The sequence below is a fragment of the Mauremys reevesii genome, linkage group 10, assembly GCF_016161935.1.
Source record: "Mauremys reevesii isolate NIE-2019 linkage group 10, ASM1616193v1, whole genome shotgun sequence".
Taxonomy (NCBI): Eukaryota; Metazoa; Chordata; order Testudines; family Geoemydidae; genus Mauremys; species Mauremys reevesii.
This window is the reverse complement of record NC_052632.1, coordinates 50288818-50315661: the sequence shown is the minus strand read 5'-3', so window position 1 is coordinate 50315661 and position 26844 is coordinate 50288818. Positions and strand designations below refer to the sequence as shown.

At 44.2% G+C, this 26844-nt stretch overlaps 1 protein-coding gene across 1 annotated transcript in view; it reads left to right on the top strand.

Moving 5' to 3' along the window:
* The window catches only part of RAB40C (RAB40C, member RAS oncogene family), a 65110-nt gene that overhangs the window by 13821 nt on the left and 24445 nt on the right, over positions 1-26844 (top strand). The window contains exon 3 of the mRNA XM_039492514.1: positions 26507-26567. Within this exon, the coding sequence (XP_039348448.1) occupies positions 26507-26567 (61 nt within the window). The remainder of the gene's footprint in view (positions 1-26506; positions 26568-26844) is intronic.

Here is a 26844-nt window from a genome sequence, read left to right as displayed (position 1 = left end):
GGGTGAGGTCAACACTTCCCCACTCCCATACGCAGATGACCTCGCATAGCTTAATTATGGTAAAAATTAGAGCCTTGTTTCCACAAGGATTTTACAGTAAGATAGCTTACATGTTAATTCTCTTACTGTAAAAACACACCTTTTTAGGCAGTGAAGCCTTAGCCTCTATCCTCATAGGTGTTGCTTTTAACATTAGGTTAAAAACTCATAGTACAATTTAAAAATATACAATGTCCCTTTAAAACTTAAAACACTGGCATCATCTAGACTTGCAGCCAAATGAATGTGTAGCCTCTCAGATGAAGAAAGTAATTAGGGAAGTAGTTCCATGATTGCAAGTATGAGTGGCTCTTTTTTCTCTCTGCCTGCCCCCATGCATCTTAATTCTCTCCATTATTTCTGTACCTTAACACTACTGCATCCCTAAAGAGACCAACTGGACTGAGCTCTTCACAGGCCAGAGCTGTGCACTGACTGTAGATCAAAAGGAGGGCTCATGGGGGTTTTAATGAACTGTGTAGTCTCTGCTTGAGAGTAGCTTGCTTGGAAACGAAGTCTCTCCTATTCAGATCTGAAGCAATATTGCTGGAACACTGCAGAATTCATAAAGGAGAATACAAAGGAGCATACCTTTAATTGTAGAGCAAGTTGGGAGGGTCAAATACCTTGGGAAGTGCTGTATGCAATGTTGTAGCTATGTCAGCAATTGGAAATGCAAACTGATGTGTGAAACTTCAGCACTTGAGGGTGCTATAAGGAGAACTGCAGCCAAGTCCCAACCTCCTCCTCTATTCATTATGAACACTGAACTCTCCTCAATTATGATTGGGCCATTGTAAACCTGATGTTTTTGACACTTAACTTTTCCAGACCTAACCAATTTACCTGAAATTCCCCAGGTGTGATTCAATGCTGCAGTTCATTTTATTTATTTATTTATTTTCTTGGATAGTTTGGGGCAAATTGGGTCAAGGACTTTGGAGATAATATGGTCCAAAAATTGGGCTGTTTTCACTACTCGAATGCTTTCCTGGTGTGTCACTGGAATGTGATGATTCAAATGGCATGGTTTAGAAATGCTGAATTTTGTTTTAAACAGCTGGCTTGGGTGAAGAGTAGTGCCTGTGAGAATTCTTCACACGTGTTTTAAGTTATTAGAAGCTCTGTCCACGTGCATCTAGAACACCACAGCATTCTAAAATCTGGAAGCTGCCATGTTTGCACTCTAGGAAACTTTCATCAGCTGTGTTGCCCAAACTAGGCATTGATGCCATACACAGGTTTTAAAGCATACATCTATGAATTCTGCGTGGTGCCTGCGCTCCATACTTCCAAAGTACTACATGCTGTCTAGGGTTAAGGGTGGTTTGTTTGTTTCGTTTTTTTTTAAATAAACAAACTTTATCTCTAAAATTCCAGGCTTTGGAACATAGCTTTTCCCCAAAACACAATATTTGTGTTCCCCTGAAATTTATTTTGACCATACTGAATATTTGTCTCAGAACAGATCTATAATTGCATCTGTATTGTAATCTAACAATGCAGATTGTTATGATGCCCTCTGATTTTCCTCATAGTCTTTGTTATCAAGTGCAGTTGTATAATTTTATGGCTAACTGAACTGTAAATCATGAAAAAACTTTTGTCTGTGTTGCTTCTGTGCATAAAATCAGTCCTGATTTTCTTTTAAAGACAAAATCCACGTAACATTCCCAATTCTAGACTGAGTCTTGACTGTTTCTCTGGCTTCCTGAGTGTTCATTGAAATTGTTTGGAACTTTAGGAACAGATTTGATTCTGGCTCAGAACGCAATTTTCAGATGCAGTTGCTATCCTTAAATGAGGCCTTGAACAAAGTTCTACTGTGAATGGAAACTGTAGCTGCTTAATCTCTCCGCTGGATTGCAGAGAGAGAAGCTGAAGAATGAAGTCTACAAATCTGGACTCTTTACAGGTGTGTCAGAACATGCTTTCTGCTGCTGTCCATGTACAAAATCTAATTTGCAATACTTATTTGTATTGTACAGTACCTCGGAACCCCTGCCATGAACTACAACCCCATTGTGCTAGGTGCTGTACACTCACCAAAGACAGTCCATGCGCCAAAGTTTACATTGGGGTAGGCAACCTATGGCATGCATGCCAAAGGCGGCATGCGAGCTGATTTTCAGTAGCACTCACACTGCCCGGGTCCTGGCCACCGGTCCAGGGGGCTCTGCATTTCAATTTTAAATGAAGCTTCTTAAACATTTTAAAAACCTTATTTACTTTACATACAACAATAGTTTAGTTATATATTATAGACTTATAGAAAGAGACCTTCTAAAACATTAAAATATATTACTGACACGCGAAACCTTAAATTAGAGTGAATAAATGAAGACTCAGCACACCACTTCTGAAAGGTTGCTGACCTCTGGTTTACATTTTAAGTGAAAGATGAAAAAATATTGTTGGATACAGACAGGGAGAGAGTTCAGAGCAAGTTTTGTTTAAAGTCTTTCATATCTGTAGTAACTCCAAGTCAGCAGGTAAGTTGTTATCCCTCATTTCCAGGATCTTCTGATGCCCCTGATGCTAAGCCTCTTGTCAGTTTGTTCTGGGTACATCAGTCTCCCAGACCCAAGCCCACTTTCTGCAATGTGTAGTCCAAACCATTCACACTTTAGTTGGAGGGAACTAATATGAGGCTTCTGCAGATCCTTCCCAAACATGGGTATGCTGCCACTTGACCACTTATAGGGATAAATTCCTAGACTCAAGAGGAATAGTCATAACTCCTAATGGCCACACATAGTAAAGAATTTAAGAGTGAAGAATTAAGACTCAAAGCTCCTTGCAGCTGCAGCCCATCATGACCTGCAGCAAGAATAGATCTTGCATTTGATGTTCTGGTGAGCAGGAAGTGCCACAGGCTTTAGACCAAATGGCTACAGGATAGACCAGGCAAGAGACAGAAACCAGCATGCTGCACTGTAAGAGAGCATAATTGTCATAGTCACTATGGTTCTTCCAGAGTGCTTGGTGTAGAGTGAGACCTTCCCTTGCTGCTATCAAATTAAAGAGGCTTCATTAACTGTTTGCAGTGTAGTGACATTATCAGTAAATAGTTTCCACTCCTGATCTGACTGCTACTTCAGCCCTAGCACTTCATGTGCTATCGGGCATTATTCTGATATTATCCTACCTGGGAACTTTACTGTATCTTTTAAAAAGGAAATATATTGACCATAGAAAGCACAGGCCTGAGTTGACTGGTTGTGGTTGTTTACCTCTCTCACCTTCCGTCTTTTAAACAGGTTATATCTTTTATTGGACCAACTTCTTTTGGTCAGAGAGAATCATAGAATCTCAGGGTTGGAAGGGACCTCAGGAGGTCATCTAGTCCAACCCCCTGCTCAAAGCAGGCAATTTTTCGAGCTACACAGAGCTCTTCTTCAGGTCCTAAGGTATTACCTCACCCACTTTGTGTGTCTTATATCCTGGGACCAATATGGCTACACTGCGTTTAAAAGACAGACCTGTGGAGAACCCTATTATTTGGCAGTGAAGATGAGTATTTTTATATCTACTAATAAGATATTTAAAGAGTACGCAAATTGGATAACTATGAACATGATTCTAGCTGTAATAAAGCTTGTCACTTTTTACATCCCTTGGAAACCCCATCTTTCCATGGCTTATAATTCTGAGCTGAGAAATTCCTTACCACTAGTAAATCTAGGTTCAGATGTCTTCTGTGTTTATCCATTATTTTAACATAAAGCTTCACTTTTTTAGCTCAAGACAATGTTTATCTATTTCTAATGGATTTTTCTGGAAGACTTAGGGCCATTCACAGTTTGATCCATCTATAGATGGAAAGTTGCTCCTCAAGGTTAACTGCATTTTCTTTTGCTGTGCATTTATGTCATGGCAATATTTTCTAAATAATAGCATTGTTACTACATTATCAGGGATCCTAAATACCTGCATCCTGTGTGCACATGGGGTATTTCTATACCATTCCCATCAACTGTTTTCATAGCTGATAGAAAGTTCTGAATGTATAACTAGCACTCATTGCATACTATAGTATAAAATACCCTTTAAACTGATAGCAGGTAAGCTACATTGTCAGTGTGCAAGAGTGAAGAGGGCCATATGGACTCATTTGACGGTTTTGTTAGAGAAATGGAATGAAAAATTGTTAATGTTTGTGTTAACTTATGCAAACAAGCAAGAAACCATTCAAAGCTCAGTCTCCAAGACTGATAACTCCACCCTTCACTCACCACCTTGTGAAGACAGGAAGGGAGCAGTTAGGAGTGGAAGGTCAGTCAGGATTTTGAGTGTTAACTCTAATGCATCTGTTTTACTTCAGAGTGAATCTTACCATGGACCTTTCTGGCTACAGATCTGTAAACGAGCAGACAAAGCTCAGATGAAAATGTATAAACCTGTATAAAATAGGCCATATTGTGTGCCAGGTGATGCACATTGAAACTGTTCCTCTGAGTGAGAATTTAAATGCAGAGGAAGGGCAGATGAGTGGCCATTTTTAGAATCTGACTTCATACTTTATTTTATAGTCCCTGAGGGCTATGGTACCACGGTGTGTCTGCCTGTAGTGGTGCAAAGGAAGATGATTGCTAAAACAGTGCCAGGGAAGTAATAATTACAAGGAACTTTGAAGCCTCCATGGATCTTTGGCAGAGAAGGTAGTGAATCTTTCCTGCTACCAATGCAGAAGGTCCCCGTAACAGCAGACATCGCTTCCTGTTGTTCACTGCATGCCTGTCTGACTCCATGGGGAACAACCATCTTTTCAAAGCAGCCCTCTGTTATAGCTTCCACTTCCTTGTGGAATACAGTCATTATGCAGGAAAATGGGTCCCAGGTGGCTTCTGCCTGCTGTAGTGTTTCAAATTAAAGGATTTGTGGGGAACATGATCATTCCATGTAGATGACATGTGAAATACTGATTCATTGCTCTCATTTGTGTTGCATGTATAATCTTGCACCCCTTCTTCCCCACCCCACTTCATACATACTTATTGGAGCATCTTTAATGCTGGACATGATAGAGAAACTGGGGCTAGGACTGCTGCTTGTGGATCAGCCAGTGTCCGTGTCTTTTTGTAGGCCAGCTCTGCACTGAGTGTCTCAGTTCCTCTGTATTGAAATTACTGCTACCAGCTACTTTAATGATCTGTTCAGAGAAGTTTTGTTGAATATTAAAATCTAGAAGTGGAAATGTTGCTTTTGTTACAAGGTCTGTGGGGTGGTGCTTTGTCACAACACAGATTTGAAACTACTATTCCTCTCTCTTGGTTTCTGACTCTTAACATGCAGTGACCCATCATTCTCCACTCAGAGTATAACCAGTTGAGTTGTTGGTATTCTAGGGGTCATGATCCTCTTCCACAAATAGTAAGAGGGGGTGTGGCGGGCTGAGTTTGTCTGGGGCAGAGGAAGAAGACAATTGCAACTCTTGATTGTCAGGAAACTCCTGGTATCCAGCGAGCTGCAGGAGGGATCATTGGCATAATCTGGAAGCAAAAGGCTATTGTGGTAGCTCACTCACCCAAATTAAAGTTTTGGATGGACAGTCTCTGCATTTTGCTCTGCTATCCAGAACATGGGTCAACGTGTGGCATGAGGAGTCTGTCACTGTATACAAAGCATAATTAGCCTGTGGAACTTACAACCCCAAGATAGTCCAAGATTTTAGCACAGTTCCACATAGACACTTTGTGGATAATGAGAACCTCTGCAGTTGCATGAGAATAAAAAATAAGGGATATAAACACTCATGCTTCAGAGCATAAGCTAGTCATTAAGTGAAGAGAACGCCTTTCACTGTGTGTGAATATTCCTTATCAGGTTTCTTGCTCTTCTCTCTGACGTGTCTGATATTGGCCATTTGTAGGGTACTGGACTAGACAGCCCATTGGTCTGATCCACTATAGCATTTTCTTTGTCCCTAAGCAGAGCCATTTTAAAGCATTACGTGTAAAACTCACTCAAATTCTGTAGGCTGCAAAAATGCCTTTTTAAATTACCCTTTCATGTTAGAAAAAGTCTTCTGAACTCAGATGTGTAAATGTCACCTATTATATCCACTCTGTCCTTCTGCCATCAGCTACTGAATTGGAGAGGTCTATGACCAGATTACTTTACTGGCTGTTCAGGGCTAATTCATATTAAGTGCTCCTATTGAGGATCAAGGGATTAAATTTTGCGTCTGGAACTTGTCACACAGTTGCAAGACCTATGAAGAAGACTGGCTTGGAGGGAAGATACCGTCAGTTTGTTAATAAGGCAAAGTTATTGGCTTTATGGAAGCCTATCCAGAACATCACCTTTGCTACAAGCCTGACCTTCAAATAATCTTGCTGCTCTTACCCACACTAGTGAAACTCTGTGTTTAACATCTGAAAAGCAGTAGATTGTAAAGCACTTGGGAATATTTACCTATCAGACTGCCGGCTTGCTTGACTGAACATTCCTAACATTGCAAGCTCTGAACAGAAGGCATCTCCTGCATATGATACATTCTGTTAACAGACCTTCACAATGGTGCTGCACCTGCAAGAAACACTCAACATGCTCTATATTAAAAAAGCAGTTGCTTTCTCAGAGGTAGCCTCTTTCACAGCTCATTGAGAGAGAATCACACCGCCTCTTTTTCTGGTCCTCATCTTGATTATGCTCTGGTTGACACCAGCACCTCAGTACAAAGCCAGGTAGCCTCCATGCACCGCACAGTAATTCTGAGGCTAATACTCTGTAACCTCTAGTTCTTGGAATCTGAATAAAAGGCAGAGTTGAATTTGTGGAGAGTTATCCCTGGTTGCTCTATAATTTGCATTGGACAGAAAATAGTTAAATACTGCCTACATTAAAGAAGAAATGTAAAACTGAGAACAAGTGACTGCTACAGTGCTGTAGCCTTTTAGATATGCAGGAGGAGCTAGTTTAGATGAAGTGTTTGTTTTTAATAAGTACTCTTGTGGGAAAGGAGGAGAGAGAATTTTCAGCTGCTTGAATGTAGTGCATACAGTAAACATACATTTCCCGAAGGATTTTGCCGAGGCATAGTACACCTCTCAAATGCGAGCATATATGCCTTTTGTTCCATCAATTGTTTGAGCTGCACACGCTGTTTCCTTGCTCAAGTGATTTATTCCCAATTAGTGACAATATTATCAGAAATATGAAGGAAAAGATCTAGTCTGTAACTCTCTGAAAATATAAAATTGTTCTCTCCTGTACACTTACTAATATACTGTCCAGTCCATTGTTTAAATGTCTCAATAGACTGCCACTCCTGACCTTAAGTACAGTCTAATCAATTTCACTGTTGGATATCTGTGAAAACTTCCTAACCTAAATACCTGTTTCTTAATTTCATCCAATTATTCCTAGTTAATTCCCACTGGATCATCTTAATTTCCTCTCTTAATGTTTACATAATTCAAATAGTTGTTGTCCTATGTCAATCTCTTCTTCCTCACTCCTCCAACTCCCGAAGTGTGTATCGTTAGCTCTTCTAATCTAGTCTCATTCATCAACCCAGTCTCCTGACTTTTGTTCTTTTCTGAATTCCCTTAAATTTGTCAACCTTTCTGGTAATGTGGTACATAGAACTGAATGCAGTATTCCAGATGCTCTTGCTCCAGAGCCATATGTGGTAGAAGCAGGATTTGTCAAACCCTTTCAAGGACCATATATTGTCGTCTGGTCTTATGGATGCTTCCGCTCCCATTTGCAATCAGATGGGCTGCCACTTTTCCTGTTCGCTGTCAAATCGTATAACATTTGTGACAACTACAGAAACTACTTACAGGGAAAAGTTACATCAGGAAAGTATGTGTAGCTGCTTTAGTGCACTAAGTGTCCCTTCTATAATCTCCCATGTGTACTCTATCTGTTCTAGAAACCAGGAGATTTTGTACCATGTGACCAGCCAGTTTCCCGTGGATCACCAGTTGTCCACAGGCCATAGTTTAGGAAACTCTGTGTCTTAACTCCCTGCTTCATGACGTTCCGATGGAGCCCAAAATTGCATTGGCTTCTTGCTGTCACACACTTAACATGCTCGCTATTGTTTTTGGGTCTGTAGGGCTAGAAATTAGGCTTTTCTCTCCCACAGAATCTTTGAAATTGCAAGCCACGCAACATGGAAAGTATCTCTTCCAAAAATGTGACTCATCTCTTTTCTGTTCATATTTCTGATTTTCCCTAGCTGCTCTCTTGTATGTGTCCTTCCTGAGACTGACAGTATCTCCCAGTTAAGGATGTGAATTTTAGTAACGTTTCAGATGTTCATGAATCCTTTAGTAGAGATCTAACTTGAATCCCAGTTTGTTCCCCACTTGGCACTTCCCCCAACTTGATATATCGCTACTTTTTTACAGTTGTACTGCAAGTTCTGACTCCATAAAGAAATTTTTGTAACACTATCAAATCTATATAAAGTTCCTTTTAACCTCTAATTCTGTTGTTGAGGTCAGGGGGTAATAATGGGAGACCTGTCAAGGCTTACTGATTATAGACCTGTCCTTACTGATCACAGTTCCATTAACTGTATGTTCAGAGACTTTCCCATTTGTTTCATTGTTTGGTGCATGCCTCAAAGCGTTTACCCTTGTACAGATGTATTCTGTGACTGTATTCCTTGTAGTGATGAATTCAGGTAGCTTGTGGTTACTGGTAGCAATTTTCCATGTGACTCTGAATCAGTTCTTCCTTGTAAGAAAGAGAGAAATCCAAGATCGCTTATCCTTTGTGATCCAGAAAGTATGGAATCCCAACATTTTCTGTGTGATTTAGCTCTTTGCATATTTGATTGTATGTTAACATGGTTGGGTATCTGAGTAGATTTAAAACAAAACAGAGGAAATAAAATATAACTATGGTTACTGGAGAGTTTGGTCCAGAAATCTTTTCTTCTTCCAGCGCTAATGGTCTGTACCAAGGACCCACGGTCACTTTTATTTTCATACCTTCCTGAGAATTTCCCCATACTCTTAACTGCAGAATGGAAGCTCATTGGCATTGTAAATATTAATAACATAACTATCCTGTCTAAGCAAAGTTCAGAGACACAAGGTGGGTGAGGTAATATCTTTTATTGGACCAACTTTTGTTGGTGAAAGCTTGTCTCAAAAGCTTCTCTCTCACCAACAGAAGTTGGTCCAATAAAAGATATTACCTCACCCACCTTGTCTCTAATATCCTGGGACTGACATAGTTACAGCAACACTGCATGAGCCAAGTTCAGTCATCTATATTCTTCTTACCCAGTGTCTCTTCCTCCTTTGCAGCAGAGCACTGCCACAGCATCTCTTGTCTCCTCTTGTGACTGAGACTACCAGATGGATTGTGAGGCAAGGATAATACATCCCAGTGCATCTGATTCCTTCTCCAGAGGCTCAGTGGGCTAGTCACATGTTGTTCATTAGTCTTTGCCAGCTGAGAGTCCAAATCCATTCCAGTAGCTGTCTCTAGAGTCCTGGAGTCGTGCACCTTCTGCTCTCATTATGTCTGCTGTTTAAACAGCAATCTGCTAGTTCTAGGGAGCCATACGAGCAAGACTGGGTTACACAATTCTACTTAGCTTACCTTATTTCCCATCTGCTTACTGATGCTCTGAAAGGACTCATCCTTTGCTCTTCTATGGAGGGTAGAATAATGAAGCTTTTAAAATGTTGACCCTATATAGGATAAAATCAAATGGCCAATTGACTTTTTTCCCCTTCATGATTTCTAACCGAGCTAAAATGAATAATAGCTTATTTATGAAGCTGAACAATTCTTATTTTGCAGATTGTGTCTTTGTATAACACTTTGAAATCTACTGGTGAAAAGTGATGTGTAGGAGCTAGGCTTTTTATTTTTTAATGAATTTTAGCAGAGATGTTTCTTTTGGTGGTTTGTTTGTTTTTTTTGTTTTTTTTTTTTTTGCTAGAGCAAAAATTTTATTTAATAAACTACTATGAAGACAAGAGTCACCAGCCCCGAGTGGTAAAAAGCATACATATGAACATATGTAATTAAGAATTTCAGATCAACGTACAATTAATGCAACAAACATACATGCATACATCTCTAGCAACAAATGACTAAGAATTTCTGGGAAGAAAGCAAACATGTTAAAGCTATAAATAATCCAGTACAAGGAGGATTTGTTGTGTTTTTGGGGTGGGGTTTGGGGGATTATTTTCTTTGGAAAGAGCCTCTCCAGGCCCAGGCTTATGGATAGATAAACTATAAAGCCTTTTCCATTTTGCTCAAAGAAACTTCAGGCTATGGCAGCATTCAAATACTGTGCTGGAATTGTTTATTACAGTGTTTTGTAGACTACTTATAGGCAGTGTGATCCTGTAGATCAAGCATGGAGACCACTGTTCATTTACTCTGCATTTTTTTTTATTTGGCATGTGCATAGTTGTCTAGCCAAGCGATGGCATCTTCAATGGCGTGATGCAGTTCTTCTAGGCCACAGCTGAACTTAGTCAGCAGGCATTCGACAGTGTGCATCGTCGTCTGTATTGCGCCGCAGCTGCAAAAAGGGCTATCACAAAAGCCCCTGCAACACTGCTTACTTGCACAGAGATCTTGCCCGGTCCAACACCTGTTCAACAGGGACCACTGGCGACGGGGCAGGTCAAAATCAGGCGGGCAAATTGTGGGGTCGGCGATGAGGGACTGGTTGCTTACTCTGTGAGATTGTCGAATTCACTTCTATGCATGTTTCCCCATCTGTAAAATTATATTTTCCCTCCTCTGTAAACATGCTGGGTAGATATAAGCGGGAAGTATTACCTAGGGCTGTTAGCCTTCAGGGACTGGCTTAGCACAGCCCTTGAGGGAGGGAAGAACAATCTGTTCACATTGATCCAAAAAAAGCACTATCATGCTGCTAGTCAGTGTCATGTTTAAACAGTAATATAGTGTCGTTCTGATTCCATTGTGAATAGGGCTTCCAGGATGATGTACAAAGGAGAAAAAGGGCATGCACTCTTTTCTACTGCTCTGGCCGTAGATTTGGACAAAAACCTTTTCAGTCCTAAAAGTTTAATCTGATTTTTTTTTTTAAGGGAAGAGGACCATTGCCAGGTCCCTGTCATAAGAAGCAGTAAGGCTTGGCGGCAACAACAACAACAAAAATCGTTTGCAGTACACCTTTTAAAGCATCCTAAGTTTTAAAAACAAAAACAAGACCTTCTGTCCTTCTGAGCAATTACTGGGCTGAGATCAGTGAGTACAGGGACAGTCAACTTGAATATTTTTAACGGAGTACAAAAATCTGATTTGATAGTGCACTTATTTAGTATTCTGGCAGGAGTTGATTTTTCGTGTGTGTGTGTGCGTGTGCTTTCCTACTGATCTATTTAAAGATATTTTGAACAAGGGAGAGAGGATGGGCCCGGGAGCAATACCACCAAGCATATACCCTCCCTGTCTCCACCCCCACCATCCTGGTCTGTACACATAAATGCTTGCTGCCTGTTTGGTTTCAGATTTGACTTGCTGCTGCTAGCAAGCATTCTTGCAGGGCCTGGTAAAAGTACACAGATGAGTTCCTCCACAGCTGTGCATGCTAATAGACATGTAACTGGCAATCAAAAATAGAAAAACTTAAGTGTTGCCAAATGCATGACATTTTAAGTCTTGCAGTTAACTCTGGCAGGTACACAATTTTATATTGGAAGTGTAATTCTTCAAAAGTTGATGTCCCTTTAAGGGTCCTGAGTTCAGCTTTGGTAGGTTGATCAGAGAATCCTGCAATGTATGACTGATCCCGCTCTCTTGAAGGTGGCTGCATTTTTCCCATGAAAAATGCTGGCTTTAACTTTCCTTATAGCTAATGGCTGTTCTAATCACAGACAATCAAAAGAAATCACATGGGTTTGGAATCCTTTAGGAGCAGGGTCTGGAAGCTTCCATAATACTAGTAATCCCTGGTCCACCTTTAAGTGCACCAGGGATTCAAAATTTACTACTTAAAGGAGAGGAATTAGGGTTGCCAACTTTCTAATTGCACAAAACTGAACACCTTGGCCCCACCCTGCCCCTTCCCCAAGGCCGCGCCCCCCCCTCACTCCATCCCCACTCCCTTTGTCACTCGCTCTCCCCACCCTCACTCACTTTCGCTGGGCTGGGGCAGGGGTGAGGGCTCTGGCTGGGGGGATAGGCTCTGGGGTGGGGCCAGAAATGAGGGGTTCAGGATGCAGGGAGGGGGCTCTGGCCTGGAGCCAAGGGGTTCAGAGTGCAGGAGCAAGCTCAGGGCTGGGGCAGAGGGTTGGGGTACAGAAGGGGGCTCAGGACTGGGGTAGGGTATTGGTGTGGGTTCAGTGTGCGGGCTCCAGTTGGGCAGCGCTTACCCTAGGCGGCTCCCGGTCAGCGGTGCAGGAGGGCCAAGGCAGGCTCCCTGCCTGCCCTGGCTCCGTGCGGCTCCCAGAAGCAGCCAACATGTCTGGCTCTTAGGCACAGCCAGGCGGCTTTGTGCAGTGTGTGTTATGAGTTGCCCATGCCCGCAGGCGCCCCCTCTGCAGCTCCTTTTGCCTGCCGTTCCCAGCCAATGGGAGCTTTGGAGCCGGTGCTCGGGGCGGGGGCAGCACGTAAAGCTTCCCTGATCACCCCTGCACCTAGGGGCTGCAGGGACATGCCGGCTGCTTCTGGGACCTGCGCTGAGCCAGGGCAGGCAGGCAGCCTGATATGGTGGTCTATTTCACCTTCAGTTACAGCATCTTATGCCAAATAGCTTTAGTTACTTACAAAATCTCAAGTTGGGCTAGTGTCTAACAGGCTATAGTTGAGTTAGAAGGATAGCAGAAGAGCTAGCGTGCACTCTGGCCTAGAGACAACAGCTCACACTGGTTTTCCAGGCTTCATCCATTGCAACATGTCCAAAATATTTTCAACAAGATATTAAGTGATCTCATCCTCAACCAATAAAAAGACATAAATAAGCCCTACATCAGGCTTTTTTTCTTAGTGTTGTGCACCCTGAGGGTAGGACAAGGTTACCTAGCAGCCACACCTATTGGACTAACTCTTTCACCGATATTGCATATGCCACCGATATTGCATATGCCACAATAGTAGCAAGTATGAGGCTCCTTAGTAAATATGTTCGGCATGGAAACTAGTTCTGGCTAACCTATGAGACATGTATTTCAAAATGAGCTGTACTTTGCTACTGGTAGACTGTACATTCAAAGGGGGGGAAACTCTGTAACCACAATTTTTAACTCTCTCAGAAATCAATTTGAAACTTTCTTTAGAAGCTGACAAATTAAACTGCAAAAAGATCAGCCCTCCTCTAGACTCGAGAGAAGTACTGTCATGGCTGAGCAGTAGGTTGTCGCATTGCCAAAAGTTTTTGCGCGACAGTGGCATCTAGTGGCAGATGAACATGAAAATATTATGTTCCGACTCATCTCTCCAGTTGCAAAATCAATCGAACAAAAAGAAAAGCATAACCCTGAACACTTGAACTGGGGATCTGTTGTAGCAAATGTGCAGTGAATCAAGCATGACTCCAGCTGGCTCACTTGTCTGTTCTAGCCTGATGCTTTCAATGGGGAGCAAACTCCTGGTAGCTGTAGTTAGACACACACTGCCTAAGGGAATGTTTCTGCTCTAATAGGATTAAAACATGTATAATCTTTTTAAATTAAAATGGTAACTATTGAGTTATGAGTGAGTGTGATGTGTGTCTCCGCTTCAGAAGGGAATGCGGTAGTATGTACCGGTAAATGTATTCATAGAATCATAGACTTTAAGGTCACAAGGGACCATTATGATCGTCTAGTCCAGGGGTCGGCAACCTTTCAGAAGTGGTGTGCCGAGTCTTCATTTATTCACTCTAATTTAAGGTTTCGCGTGCCAGTCATACATTTTAATGTTTTTAGAAGGTCTTTTTCCATAAGCCTATAATATATAACTAAACTATTGTTGTATGTAAAGTAAATAAGGTTTTTAAAATGTTTAAGAAGCTTCATTTAAAATTAAATTAAAATGCAGAGCCCCCTGGTGGCCAGGACCCGGGCACTGTGAGTGCCACTGAAAATCAGCTCACGCGTGCCATAGGTTGCCTACCCCTGGTCTAGTCCGACCTCCTGCACACCGCAGGCCATAGACCCACTCCTGTAACAAACCCCTAACCTATGTCTGAGCGACTGAAGTCCTCAAATCATGGTTTAAAGACTTCAAGGTATGGAAAATCCTCCAGCAAGTGACCTGTGCCCCACACTGCAGAGGAAGGCGAAAAAACCCCAGGGCCTTTGCCAATCTGCCCTGGAGGAAAATTCCTTCCCAACCCCAAATATGGCGATCAGCTAAACCCTGAGCACGTGGGCAAGACTCACCAGCCAGCACCCAGGAAAGAATTCTCTGTAGTAACTCAGATCCCACCCCATCTAACATCCCATCACAGGCCATTTGGCATATTTACCGCTAATAGTCAAAGATCAGTTAATTGCCAAAATTAGGTTATCTCATCATACCATCCCCTCCATAAACTTATCAAGCTTAGTCTTGAAGCCAGATATATCTTGGAAGGCTGTTCCCGAACTTCACTCCTCTGATGGTTAGAAACCTTCATTTAATTTCAAATCTAAACTTCCTGATGGCCAGTTTATATCCATTTGTTCTTGTGTCCACATTGGTACTGAGCTTAAATAATTCCTCTCCCTCCCTGGTATTTATCCCTCTGATATGTTTATAAAGAGCAATCATATCTCCCCTCAGCCTTCTTTTGGTTAGGCTAAACAAGCCACGCTCTTTGAGTCTCCTTTCAGAAGACAGGTTTTCCATTCCATATTGAACAGGACTGCAGATTCCAAAACCTTAAAGGAGTGTTCTGTTCTGTTGTGCAATAGTGAGACTTCAGATTACTGCTGCAAGGCTGTGTCAGTACCAGTCTAGCAATTCCCCCTTCCCACAATGGCTCACATGTGGACTCTGTCAAGTATTCAGCTGTATTCCCCATCTGCTGCCTCTGGTTGATGGTTTCTCTAAAAACAAATAATAAAGTACAGATGGGTGGGTCCTGCACCTAGCTGTGGCAGTGCCAACAGTGTTGCAAGATAAGACTTCAGTTGCTTCTGTCATGACTGTAGCTCCCAGGAGCAGTAAAGGGTACCCATGGATTTGATGAGTCTGCCAGTGTTCCTGCACGGGTGTATGAGCATTACCCTCCCACCAGTCCGGCAGGAAGCTACAGGCATATGCAACATACTGCTCAAACAGACTGACCTACCTACAACAAGGACATAAAATGCACAATCTCACAGGCTAATGCTCTTGAAAGAACCTTATTGAGTCCTATAGGCCAGACCTGTACAGCTCTGTGCATATGTATGTGTTTTTCCAAATGACACCTCTGAAATGTTGCCATTGCATATAACATATATTTCCCCACCCCCCATTAACAATGATCAGATACCTTTAGCATGGTGTTGATACAGGATGAGGAAATTTCGTGACTGCCAGTCATGATTAGTGGTAAAGTCAGCAAGAGAACTTGAATCTATGCAAGCTGTAGTGGTGGTTCAGTTTACCAAGTCTCAAGTTACCAGTTAGTATTTAGACGTCAAATATATTTCAATAGAAAAGTCTAGCAGATATAGAAGTGTCTTGATTTTAACTTGGTCTTATACAAATTCCTGACTTCTCAAACTTGTGAGGTGCTGTGATAGTGGTCAATGGGTGTGGCTGGTATACAACCCTAAATGCAATTTCCCTTTCCAGCACTTAAATAGCAAGGAATAAGCACCATAGAAAAAATATATGGGCTGCCTTTAGGAGTTAACTAAACTGTTGTAAACAAATTATTGGGCAGCTGCCTGAAACTTTAAGTGCAGAGTTGGAGGCAGACTTGACACTTTTCTTGCTGTGCACCATTGCATAAGACATTTAAAATTAGACTGAGCAAAGCATTAGAAATACTGTAGGGACCCTTCCTCTGTTGGCAAGAATGGGACTCCATCACCTAAAGAGAGAGGAAACATTCTAATGTCTGGTCTGATTCTATTTTAGTACAGTCTTAGGAGAGTGCTGTCACATTGTTCACCAGCTAGATCCCTGTTATGCACTTGGTTTTTCTATTTTACTTGTTTTAATGAGGTGAGACTGCCATTTGCCTAGAGTCAGGCTTAGTGGGAGCAGGTGCTCTGAGCTTCTGCTACATGGCTTTGCCAATGTACGTCTATCACGGCCCACTCTTTCAATTCTCTGCTTGAGTGAGGCCCGGACTGCCAGCTGTGTCTTAGCAGTGTCTGATTTAGGCATGTGGTAAGAGGCTTGCTAGGAGTCTGGGGGGGGGGGTGCGGGCTAAAGTGAAACCCCCAAACTCACTCATTTGAACAAAGGCTTTGAGGTGAAGGGCTACTGCTTTAACCCTCTGCCTCTATCTAGGAGGCATCTAACACACCCATGTCTGAAGTAGGAGTGCAAGAGGCTGCTAGGTAACCTCCTGATAGAGAAGTTTTCCCACTGCTTAATGCTTTTATTGTAGATGTGCCCATGCCCAAAGACCTTCTCTTAGTCTGTTTTGATTCTTTAAAGTACATAGACTGTTTTTACATAGAACTGCAGAAAACACCGCTGCTATGACTAACCAGCATAAATTCTCAACAGGGTAATTGTTGCCTGTTCAGAATGTACTAGGAGTTCTTGTTCATGTACAGAGTAGGTGGCTAATGAAAGTGGAGACTACATATAGCTTTTTTTCTTCCTTTAATAGGCTTGTATTTTTGTGGTTTGTATTAGAGCCTGCATATTCCACCCTCCCTGAGCCAATCAAGCACTGCTAGCTTTTAAAAGAAACAATAGCCAAGTGATTAGTTTCACCCTGGCAAAGGTATTTTAGAAGCACATGGCCTTTGCACCCATAAGAATATGCTGCTATTCCCTGTAGTCAGCTTGGTTTAGCACTTTTACAAGTGTTCCATTAATGCAATTGAATGCTGGCACAGAGAGCTTTCCGTCTGAGTGCTTTCCTCATGCAGAGAGCTGTGGCGCATGAAAAACAGCAGGGCACCTCTGTATGGAGAAGAGCCTCCAGGGGCATTGCAGCTGAAACAAGGCAGCATTCTTAATTAGTTCTGTCCCCCAACAGAACCCCCTCAGAGTAATGCTGTGTCTGGGGTGGTCAGTGTTCCATTAAGGGATATTTGGTTGGATGTTTTCTTACAGTGTCTTTCCTTTATGGGAGGGAGCAAGCTTTCATCAGCATTAATGCAGGGACTGGACTGACTGTTCTCAAGTAGCTTGTGGATTGGGACTCTAGAGATCTTTATCTATGGAAGTAAATCCAGATCAGTAGCTTGTCTCCAGGTGAAGCTAAAATATAAACTGTATGTACTGTGTGATTAAGTACTGAAAATAGCTGGAATTCAAGATAATTATCTTTATGGCTTTTTATAGTCCCCCCAATCAGAGCTCAACTCTAACTTTTCATCAGCAGAAATCGGATGGCTGGGCAGGATATTTACATTATTGACCAAACTTGTAGCTATCAATAGGTTATTGGGGAAGGACTTTTGTTGCAGGAGAGAGGAAATGCACTCGGTAACTTGACAGCTGGCTGTTTTTTAATTCCAGACTTGAGAAATCTAGCTGGAGGGGAAGAAAGGTTGAGCCCTAACATGGTAGGTTCTGTCTGTGAAGATGGCACTCTCCCTGGTTAAACAGGGTTGGACTGTAGCCTAACTTCTCTTTACAGCACTGCCACTGGGAATGTAAACTTCACTACACTCCAGGCTCCCTAAATCCGGAGCACTGAAAAGCAGCAAGTTGGCTCCCTTTGCACCTGAAGCTACCTGGCTTTGTGGGGTGCACTTTGTTCCCCACATACCTGTGGTGTGATGAACAGCATGTTGGCTAGTTTTAAAAGGGGGTGTGCTCACTAGGAATGTTGTAGCCTTTTCCATCCAACCACTTTGGAAGGAGATCCAGCTTCCTCTGAAACATGAGGGCTTGGCTACACTTACAAATTTGCAGCGCTGCAGCAGGGTGTGAAAACACACCCTCTGCAGCGCTGCAAATTGCGGCGCTACAAAGCGCCAGTGTAGTCAAAGCCCCAGCGCTGGGAGCCGCGCTCCCAGCGCTGTCCGTTATTCCCCACAGGGAGGTGGAGTACGGACAGCGCTGGGAGAGTTTTCTCCCAGCGCTGGCGCTTTGACTAAATCCTTGTTTATCCAGAAGTTTTCAAACACCTTCGAATAAATGGGACTTAACTGTTAACATGGCGCATGTCAGGAACTTTTTTAGTATTTCTATGCTGTTGAGACTACAGCTCAATATAAATTTTGCTATTCTGAGCCAGAATTCTAAACTGCCCTACTTCAGACTGATCCTTTTCCAAACGTCTCTAGAGGAAGGCTGCTCATTGCCCTACTTGACCCAAATAGCATACGAGTCGCATGGTTCATCTTAGACTAACAACTGTCACTTCCAAGTGACTAAACTTTGAAGAGTTTAAACAATGTTTGTGTTGTAGTCCTAGATATTGTGAACACTTCCTACTGGTGAGTTCTTAAAACTTAAACAAGGAGCAGGCAAGGTGAAATGGTATTGCCACCTGGGCAATGCATGAATAGCCTGGAAAAACTCTTCCACAGAAATCTGGGAAAGCATAACTTTGAATTGAGCTTCCCATTGTAAGGTGTCTTTGAAAAGAAGAGATTCCTTTTTAAATGGATATCATGTTATGACTTCATCAGTTAAGCAAATGAAAAAGAAACACAATTCCTAGTTGCATCAGCCACCACCAGTCCCTGACATTTACCTCTGACATTTACAAGACATGATATGACTCTCCTACAACCATCCTTTCTGCAGAAACAAAGAAGCTGTGAGGTGCTACAATACATTTCTGACTTCTCAGCAGATTTATGAGGAGGAGTTTTTGGACTTGCTCCTTGTGGTTGGAGCATGGTTCTCAAACTGATTTTGATGTAATGCTGTGCAATCCTGTAGTGTGTGTTGCAGTCTCCTTATCCTGACATATATGTAGGTGATAAGGGAGGAGGTAACTGTTCTTATAATGCAGTGAAATTTGAGAGAGTGCCTTTGTCACTAAGTCTGACTTACTTTTTAGTAAGATAACTCATTATTCTTATAAGTATATTTGCTATAGTAGTTTCTCTAAGAGTATTCAATTCTGTTGCATGTTTTAGTCTCATCTTTTTGAACATGGAATCAGTCTCCATGGTGAACCTCTCAGCATCGGATTTAGATCGAAGTTGCAGGAGGTGATCTTCTTTCACTGAAAGGAAGATTCTTGGTTCTCAGGCTAAGGAGACACCAGCACGCTTCCCACACCCTGCTTCAGCTTGCCACCGCTGCCGGTGCAGCTGGCCAGCGTACATCCAGCGCTGCAAGCGCTGGATGCAGCGCTGGCGCTGGTGCATCCAGCAGCGCTCAGCAGGTACAGCGCCAGCCACCAGCCAGGGACACAGCTCAGCGAGACCACCTGGTCTCTGGAATTCTGTTCAGCCACTCTGCTCCTCAGTTTCTGCTCATGCCTCGCTGGTTTAAAATGCCCTTCCTTTTTGCTGGAATCAGAAAAAATGCATCCAGCCAAGTGCAAAGTGCAAATCTTAAATGGTTTGCATGCCCATGTGGCCATGCCCCAGTTAACGCAGCGAACGACAGCATGGCCAGGTGGCGAGCTCAGGGACCTCATCCAGCATGGGCAGAATGTTGGAAGGGTGCAGGCATCAGTGGCATTGCAGGCACATGCAGATATATCTTTGAGCCCCGGATAAGGTTGATGCTGTGTGCAACTGCAAATGTGGCGGTGGGCGGGATAGGGGAGTCGAGGCTGCAGGGTGAAAGGAGTGGTAAGCAGAGAATGATCGCCGGATGGGCTGCTACGCGCCGATCCGGATCTGCCCGAGATACTTGGGGTTTGACAGCACGCCAATCCCAGGTGGAGGGGAGACACCAGGGGGAGGATAAGGAGGGAGGAGAGGGAGGAGGAGGGGGCGGAGGAGGGAGGAGGGCGCGAGGGGGAGGCGGGGGGGGGGGGGGGGGATGGAGGAAGACACCGAGGGATGGGCAGCCAGGATCAGGAGCCAAGCCAGAGCCAGGAGGGGCAGGGCAGAGCAGCAGCGCAGCACAGGCAGCAGAGGAAGCAGCACGCAATTTTCTGGAGTTATTTCTTTCTGCAGTTTCTGGTTGGAAGGGGGGGAATGCTGCATGAGAGCCAGCCGCCTAGCATGGAATAGCCCGCTGATGTGGTCTATCACATCGCGTAATCTGCAATCTTATATCAGAGCAAAAGTTCAAATAGAGCGCCAGCCAGAGCAGCTCATGCCTGGTCAATGCCTGGTTTATAGTTGCCCCAGTCACGCTTGCGCCAGTCTTTGTCCCAGCGTCCGCGCCACTGTTCACACACGAGGGGGACCGCGTGGGGATCAGGAAGGAACCAGGGTCCTTGTTGTCTCCACAGAGTTGTAAAGAGCTGCTCGCTGTCCTCAGTGGGGGGCATCCAGAGATATCTTGCATATCTAACTCCTCTGAAAATGTTAAAGAGACTCTTAGAGTGAAGATAGAGAGTATGTAGATAGACCCACTCTCTGCCTCCTCTGCACCTCTATCCACCACCCTTACCTCAGCATCACTCACCCCCCCCAGCCCCCTCCCTCCTTCTCCTCACACTTTCACTTCTACCTCCACCCATGCGTCGTGGGGAAAAGAATGTTGTGGTGTGTTATGCTCGTGTAAAAGAAAGTTAAAGTGGAGATAGTGGATACAAACAATTCATGTCTGGAGATTCACCCTGTTGCTTGTTTGTAGTCTGTCAGTTGTATCCTTCAACACTGGAGTGTTTCTACAAGAGCACCTGGGCAAAAATAGAGAAGAGAAAAGAGAGAGTTGAAGAGGAGATGCTGCAGAGAAGAGAGAGCAACTGGGACAGAGAGAGAAGAAAGCTGCTGAAGAAGAGAGGAGAAGGAAAGCAAAAGAGTGGCAAAAGAGAGGCCGAGAAAGACATTGGGCAAAGAGCTGCAGAACAAGAAGAAAGCTGGAGATCCTGTCGGCTGCCGGACTGTCTCAAGCGCAAGCTAGCCCCGGCAGCCCCAGCCCCCCGGCACAGCCCAGCCCCCCCAATCCCACCCAGTCCCCAAGCTTTTCCCCAGTGCCAGCTCAAGCCCCCCTTCCTTCAGCACCAACACCTTCCCCCACCACCAACCAGCCCACCACCCTACCCTTCCCCCACCCACCCTGACCCCCCCCTACCATACCCCTCACTGCCCACAACCCAGCAGTATACCTCACCACCCCAGGCAGGGCCGTGCAACAAGCAGCCAGACCAGACCTATGCACTCAACTTGTGACTGTATATTCAACCAACCCCACACCCTTCCTCTTGTGTGTTGTCTGTCTGTCTGTTGTCTGTCTGTCTGTTTGAATTTTTCTTTAAAACTTTTCTCTTCTTTGCTTTTGAAAACAGTAGATAGTATAAGATATCTTGAAAGAGTAATTAAAGAAAAGAAGCAAGATATTAACAAAATCATTTTTAGGATAATAGAATTTAGGTGTAAACAGTGCAAGGCTCCAACAAGCAAGCTGGCTTTTACTGCCTCAGCCTCACCTCATCAATTCCCCCCTCTCCTCCCCCCTAATCCTTGCCCCCCTCTGCTGGCTAGCTGCAGCCTCCTGCTCTCTGGCTGTGCATATTCAGCCTCACCTCATTGAACCTTGGTCCTCCTTTGCTCAACTTATGGATTCACCTTCCCTTCACAAATATTATGGAGAGAGCTATATACCCCGATATAGCTTTGGGATGCTGCTTTCCCAGCGTCTTAAACGCCAGCAGCCAGCATGGCGCAGCTTTAAACCACACCAGTCCTCACTCGCTTCGGCTGGGGTCCTTGCTCCTTGCGCTCGTCCGCCTCTGTATAGGGTTTCCCTGTATAGGGCAATGGGCAAGTCACGGGTCCCTAAAGCGGGGGGCATTTGTTCCTTCATGTGTCTGGTGATGTCCCTGTCTGGGGAAAAGTCCCTGCCTGCATCTCCCTCTGCACTCTTCTCCCACAGAACATGCGTGCATCATGCATCTTGCCAGGCCAGCCTGTGGCTGTCAATGAAACGCCCACAAGCGCCTCGCCAGCCTGGAGAACCAGATAGATAAATACCCTTTTCGATTAACGATTTGATGCCAGGTGGGGGGCCAGAATGCCAATATGCCCCCCATATTGCCCTCCCTGACAGTCCAACCCATTTGAAACCCATTTCCCACCATGTCCTCCTGCACGTCTTGCACGTCTCCCAGGATGGGTCTCTCTTAGGGCCTTTTGCACACAAACTTGCATTCTCCAATCATTCCATTCCAAACTCCTTCCTTCCGACCGACCTGGTTCTGTGGATTTGCCTAGCTTCCAGATTGCATCCAGCCACCCTTTTCCACCACCAGCAGGGCAGCCGTCAGGCAGCTGTCCTTGCGCCGGTTGCGGCGCAGCAGTGACAGTCCCATGAAAGTACAGTTTCTTGAAAGCTTTTTTTCTCATAAAGTTCTGCAGTCATCCCAGACTTCCCACTTCATGTAGTCCCACATGATCCCACTTTGTTCCCGAGCCCCGAGCGGCGTTCAGCGGCGCGGCATTTCGGTGCTGAGCATTTCTGTGAATGTGTCAAGCACTTTGAGAATCGAGGCGGGAGGAGAATCACGATCATCGCTATCACTTTGGAGCTGAAGGAATTGATAGCTGAAGGAACGCTCGACTGCCAAGCAGCTGGCTGGCGACATCATCCAGTCAGCAGCTCTCAGCTCTCCATTCCCAAAGGAGAAAAACAAGAAGACACAACATGGCGCCGCAATTGCGGGACAGAATGCGGGAAGAGGATGATGGATGGCACGCGCGGCCACGGACACGGACGGAATGACACTCCTTTCCTTCTTCCCCCACACTTCCCACCAAAGCTCAAAAAACAACGGTGGTGGTGTTGTGGGATAGCTGCTGCAATGCACCTCTCAATACAACGCTGGGCTGCTGCTGGCTGTGTGTGGCCACAGCGCACACAGCTGCTAGCTGTCAGTGTGCCACCACACCAGCCCGCCCCTACACACAGCTGCATGACCAGCGCTGTAACTCCCAGCGCTGCAACTTGTAAGTGTAGCCATACCCTTAATAAATTAAAAGCTCCTTTGATGTAAAGTTGCCAACTCTCCAGTTAATCAACGTAAAAGCTTGAACTTAATACTCAGCACTTCCATTCAGGGTAGTTGTATAAGTTAATACATTCCATGTAACCAAGATCTTCAGTTTTTTCTGGAAGACCTGGTGTGACATTGCAGTCTATAGGATTTTATAAAAATATGCTAATGAGTAAATATAGTGTAACCAGAATATGCTTCATGCAAAAGTTCTCTTGTAAGAGATCATTACAAAGCTTATAATCTACTGAGTGTGTTCATCCTATTTGTATAAATGTATCACTGTTGTATCTGAAACTAGAAATATGAAATATAACTCTGAAGTCCTATTGTTATTATGCAAAGTGTGGGCAATTAATGGTGGTTTGGAATCTTGATGGCTCCCATCAACCAGGACAATTGACTGTGGATGGCTCTGTTTGCAGGCAAGCCTTCCTGTGAGTCAGGCTGGGGGGAATGAAGGCTTGATCATGTCACCTGAACTGGAATCCATCTTTAACCTGGTGCTTTTCCAGTAAGGAGGGGTGGGAACCCAGAGGGACAAAGGATTCCCGATTTATGCAAAAGATATATAAGTGGGTGGAACAGAACAAAGGGGCAGCCATCATGAGAAATCCCCTAGCTACCACCTGAGCTTGAACAAGAGCTGTTCCAGGGGAAAGGATTGTGCCCAGACTAGAAAGGCATCCAGTCTGAGAAAAGAAACTTTTATTGAAACATCTCTAAGGGTGAGATTTTACTTGTATTCAGTTATATTACTGTATTATATGTTAGCATCATATGTTAGAATCATATGTTAGCAACAAGAAGAAAGTCAAGGAAAGTGTGGGCCCCTTGCTGAATGAGGGAGGGAACCTAGTGACAGAGGATGTGGAGAAAGCTAGTATACTCAATGCTTTTTTTGCCTCTGTCTTCACAGACAAGGTCAGCTCCCAGACAGCTGCACTCTGCAGCACGGTATGGGGAGGAGGTGACCAGCTCTCTGTGGAGAAAGAAGTAGTTCGGGGCTATTTAGAAAAGCTGGACGAGCACAAGTCCATGGGGCCGGATGCGCTGCATCCAAGGGTGCTAAAGGAGTTGGCCGATGAGATTGCAGAGCCATTGGCCATTATCTTTGAAAAATCATGGCGATCGGGGGAGGTCCCGGATGACTGGAAAAAAGCTAATGTAGTGCCCATCTTTAAAAAAGGGAAGAAGGAAGATCCAGGGAACTACAGGCCAGTCAGTCTCACCTCAGTCCCTGGAAAAATCATGGAACAGGTCCTCAAGGAATCAATTTTGAACCACTTAAAGGAGGGGAAAGTGATCAGGAACAGTCAGCATGGATTCACCAAGGGCAAGTCATGCCTGACTAACCTAATTGCCTTCTATGATGAGATAACCGGCTCTGTGGATGAGGGGAAAGCAGTGGATGTGCTATTTCTGGACTTTAGCAAAGCTTTTGATACAGTCTCCCACAGTATTCTTGCCAGCAAGTTAAAGAAGTATGGGCTGGATGAATGGACAGTAAGGTGGATAGAAAACTGGCTAGATGGTCGGGCTCAACGGGTAGTGATCAATGGTTCCATGTCTAGTTGGCAGCCGGTATCAAGTGGAGTGCCCCAAGGGTCGGTGCTGCGGCCGGTTTTGTTCAATATCTTCATTAACGATCTGGAGGATGGTGTGGACTGCACCCTTAGCAAGTTTGCAGATGACACTAAACTGGGAGGAGTGGTTGATACGCTGGAGGGTAGGGATAGGATACAGAGGGACCTAGACAAATTAGAGGATTGGGCCAAAAGAAATATGATGAGGTTCAACAAGGACAAGTGCAGAGTCCTGCACTTAGGACGGAAGAATCCCATGCACTGCTACAGACTAGGGACCGAATGGCTGGGCAGCAGTTCTGCAGAAAAGGACCTAGGGGTTACGGTGGACGAAAAGCTGAATATGAGTCAACAGTGTGCCCTTGTTGCCAAGAAGGCTAATGGCATTTTGAGTTGTATAAGTAGGGGCATTTCCAGCTGATCGAGGGATGTGATCATTCCCCTCTACTCAGCACTGGTTGAGGCCTCATTTGGAGTACTGTGTCCAGTTTTGGGCCCCACACTACAAGAAAGATGTGGATAAATTGGAGAGAGTCCAGCGGAGGGCAACAAAAATGATTAGGGGGCTGGAGCACATGACTTATGAGGAGAGGCTGAGGGAACTGAGATTGTTTAGCCTGCAGAAGAGAAGAATGAGGGGGGATTTGATAGCTGCTTTCAACTACCTGAAAGGGGGTTCCAAAGAGGATGGATCTAGACTGTTCTCAGTGGTAGAAGATGACAGAACAAGGAGTAATGGTCTCAAGTTGCAGAGCGGGAGGTTTAGGTTGGACATTAGGAAAAACTTTTTCACTAGTAGGGTGGTGAAGCACTGGAATGGGTTACCTAGGGAGGTGGTGGTATCTCCTTCCTTAGAGGTTTTTAAGGTCAGGCTTGACAAAGCCCTGGCTGGGATGATTTAGTTGGGAATTGGTCCTGCTTTGAGCAGGGGGTTGGACTAGATGACCTCCTGAGGTCCCTTCCAACCCTGAGATTCTATGATTCTTTGATTAGGTTTAGATTTGCATGTTTTATTTTATTGGTAATTCACTTTGTTCTGTCTGTTACTACTTGGAACCACTGAAATCCTACTTTCTGTATTTAATAAAATCACTTTTTACTTATTAATTAACCCAGAGTATGTATTCGTACCTGGGGAGGCAAACAGCTGTGCATATCTCTCTATCAGTGTTATAGAGGGCGAACAATTTATGAGTTTACCTTGTATAAGCTTTATACAGGGTAAAATGGATTTATTTGGGTTTAGACCCCACTGGGAGTTGGGCATTTGAGTGTTAAAGACAGGAACACTTTTGTAAGCTGCTTTCAGTTAAGTCTGCAGCTTTGGGGCAAGAAATTCAGACCCTGGGTCTGGGTTTGCAGCAGGCTAGCGAGCCTGGCTCAAACCAGGCAGGGCACTAAAGTCCTAAGTTGATGGCAGGAAAGCAGGGGCAGAAGTAGTCTTGGCACATTAGGTGGCAGCTTCCAAGGAGGGTTCTGTGATTCAACCCATCACACCTGGATATGATGAAAAGGGTTAAACACGGTTGAGGGAAGGGTAATTCTTGCATCAAAGCAAAGTGCTTTCCAGTGGAGCTACTTTAGTGATCACTCTACTTCCAAGCACTCCATATGTACTTGATAGTGTATTGGGATGAAGCAGCATCTTCTATGGTTCAAAGGTTTGCAGAACTGTCAGCAGCTGGGGAAAGTAGATTGCATGTTTGTGTCTCTAAAGACCTGCTCAGTGTTTGTTCAGCTTTTGTTGGTTTCTTTGCAGGAATTGACTACAAGACCACCACTATCTTGCTGGATGGCAGAAGGGTCAAGTTGGAACTCTGGTGAGTTTAAGTTTCTAAGCTATCTTGGCAGCAGGCCCAGTGTCTCCGAACATGGTGAAGTCTCTGCATGACTGGAAAGAGAATATAGATAGCTTTTGAAAGCATGCTTCAATTCACTTGTAATGCTGTAAGAAATGCAAGCCTACTGCTCCTTCCCCTTTTCGTTAGAATCCGAGGGGTAGCCGTGTTAGTCTGTATCCACAAAAACAACGAGGAATCCAGTGGCACCTTAAAGATTAACAGATTTATTTGAGCATAAGCTTTTGTGGGTAAAACC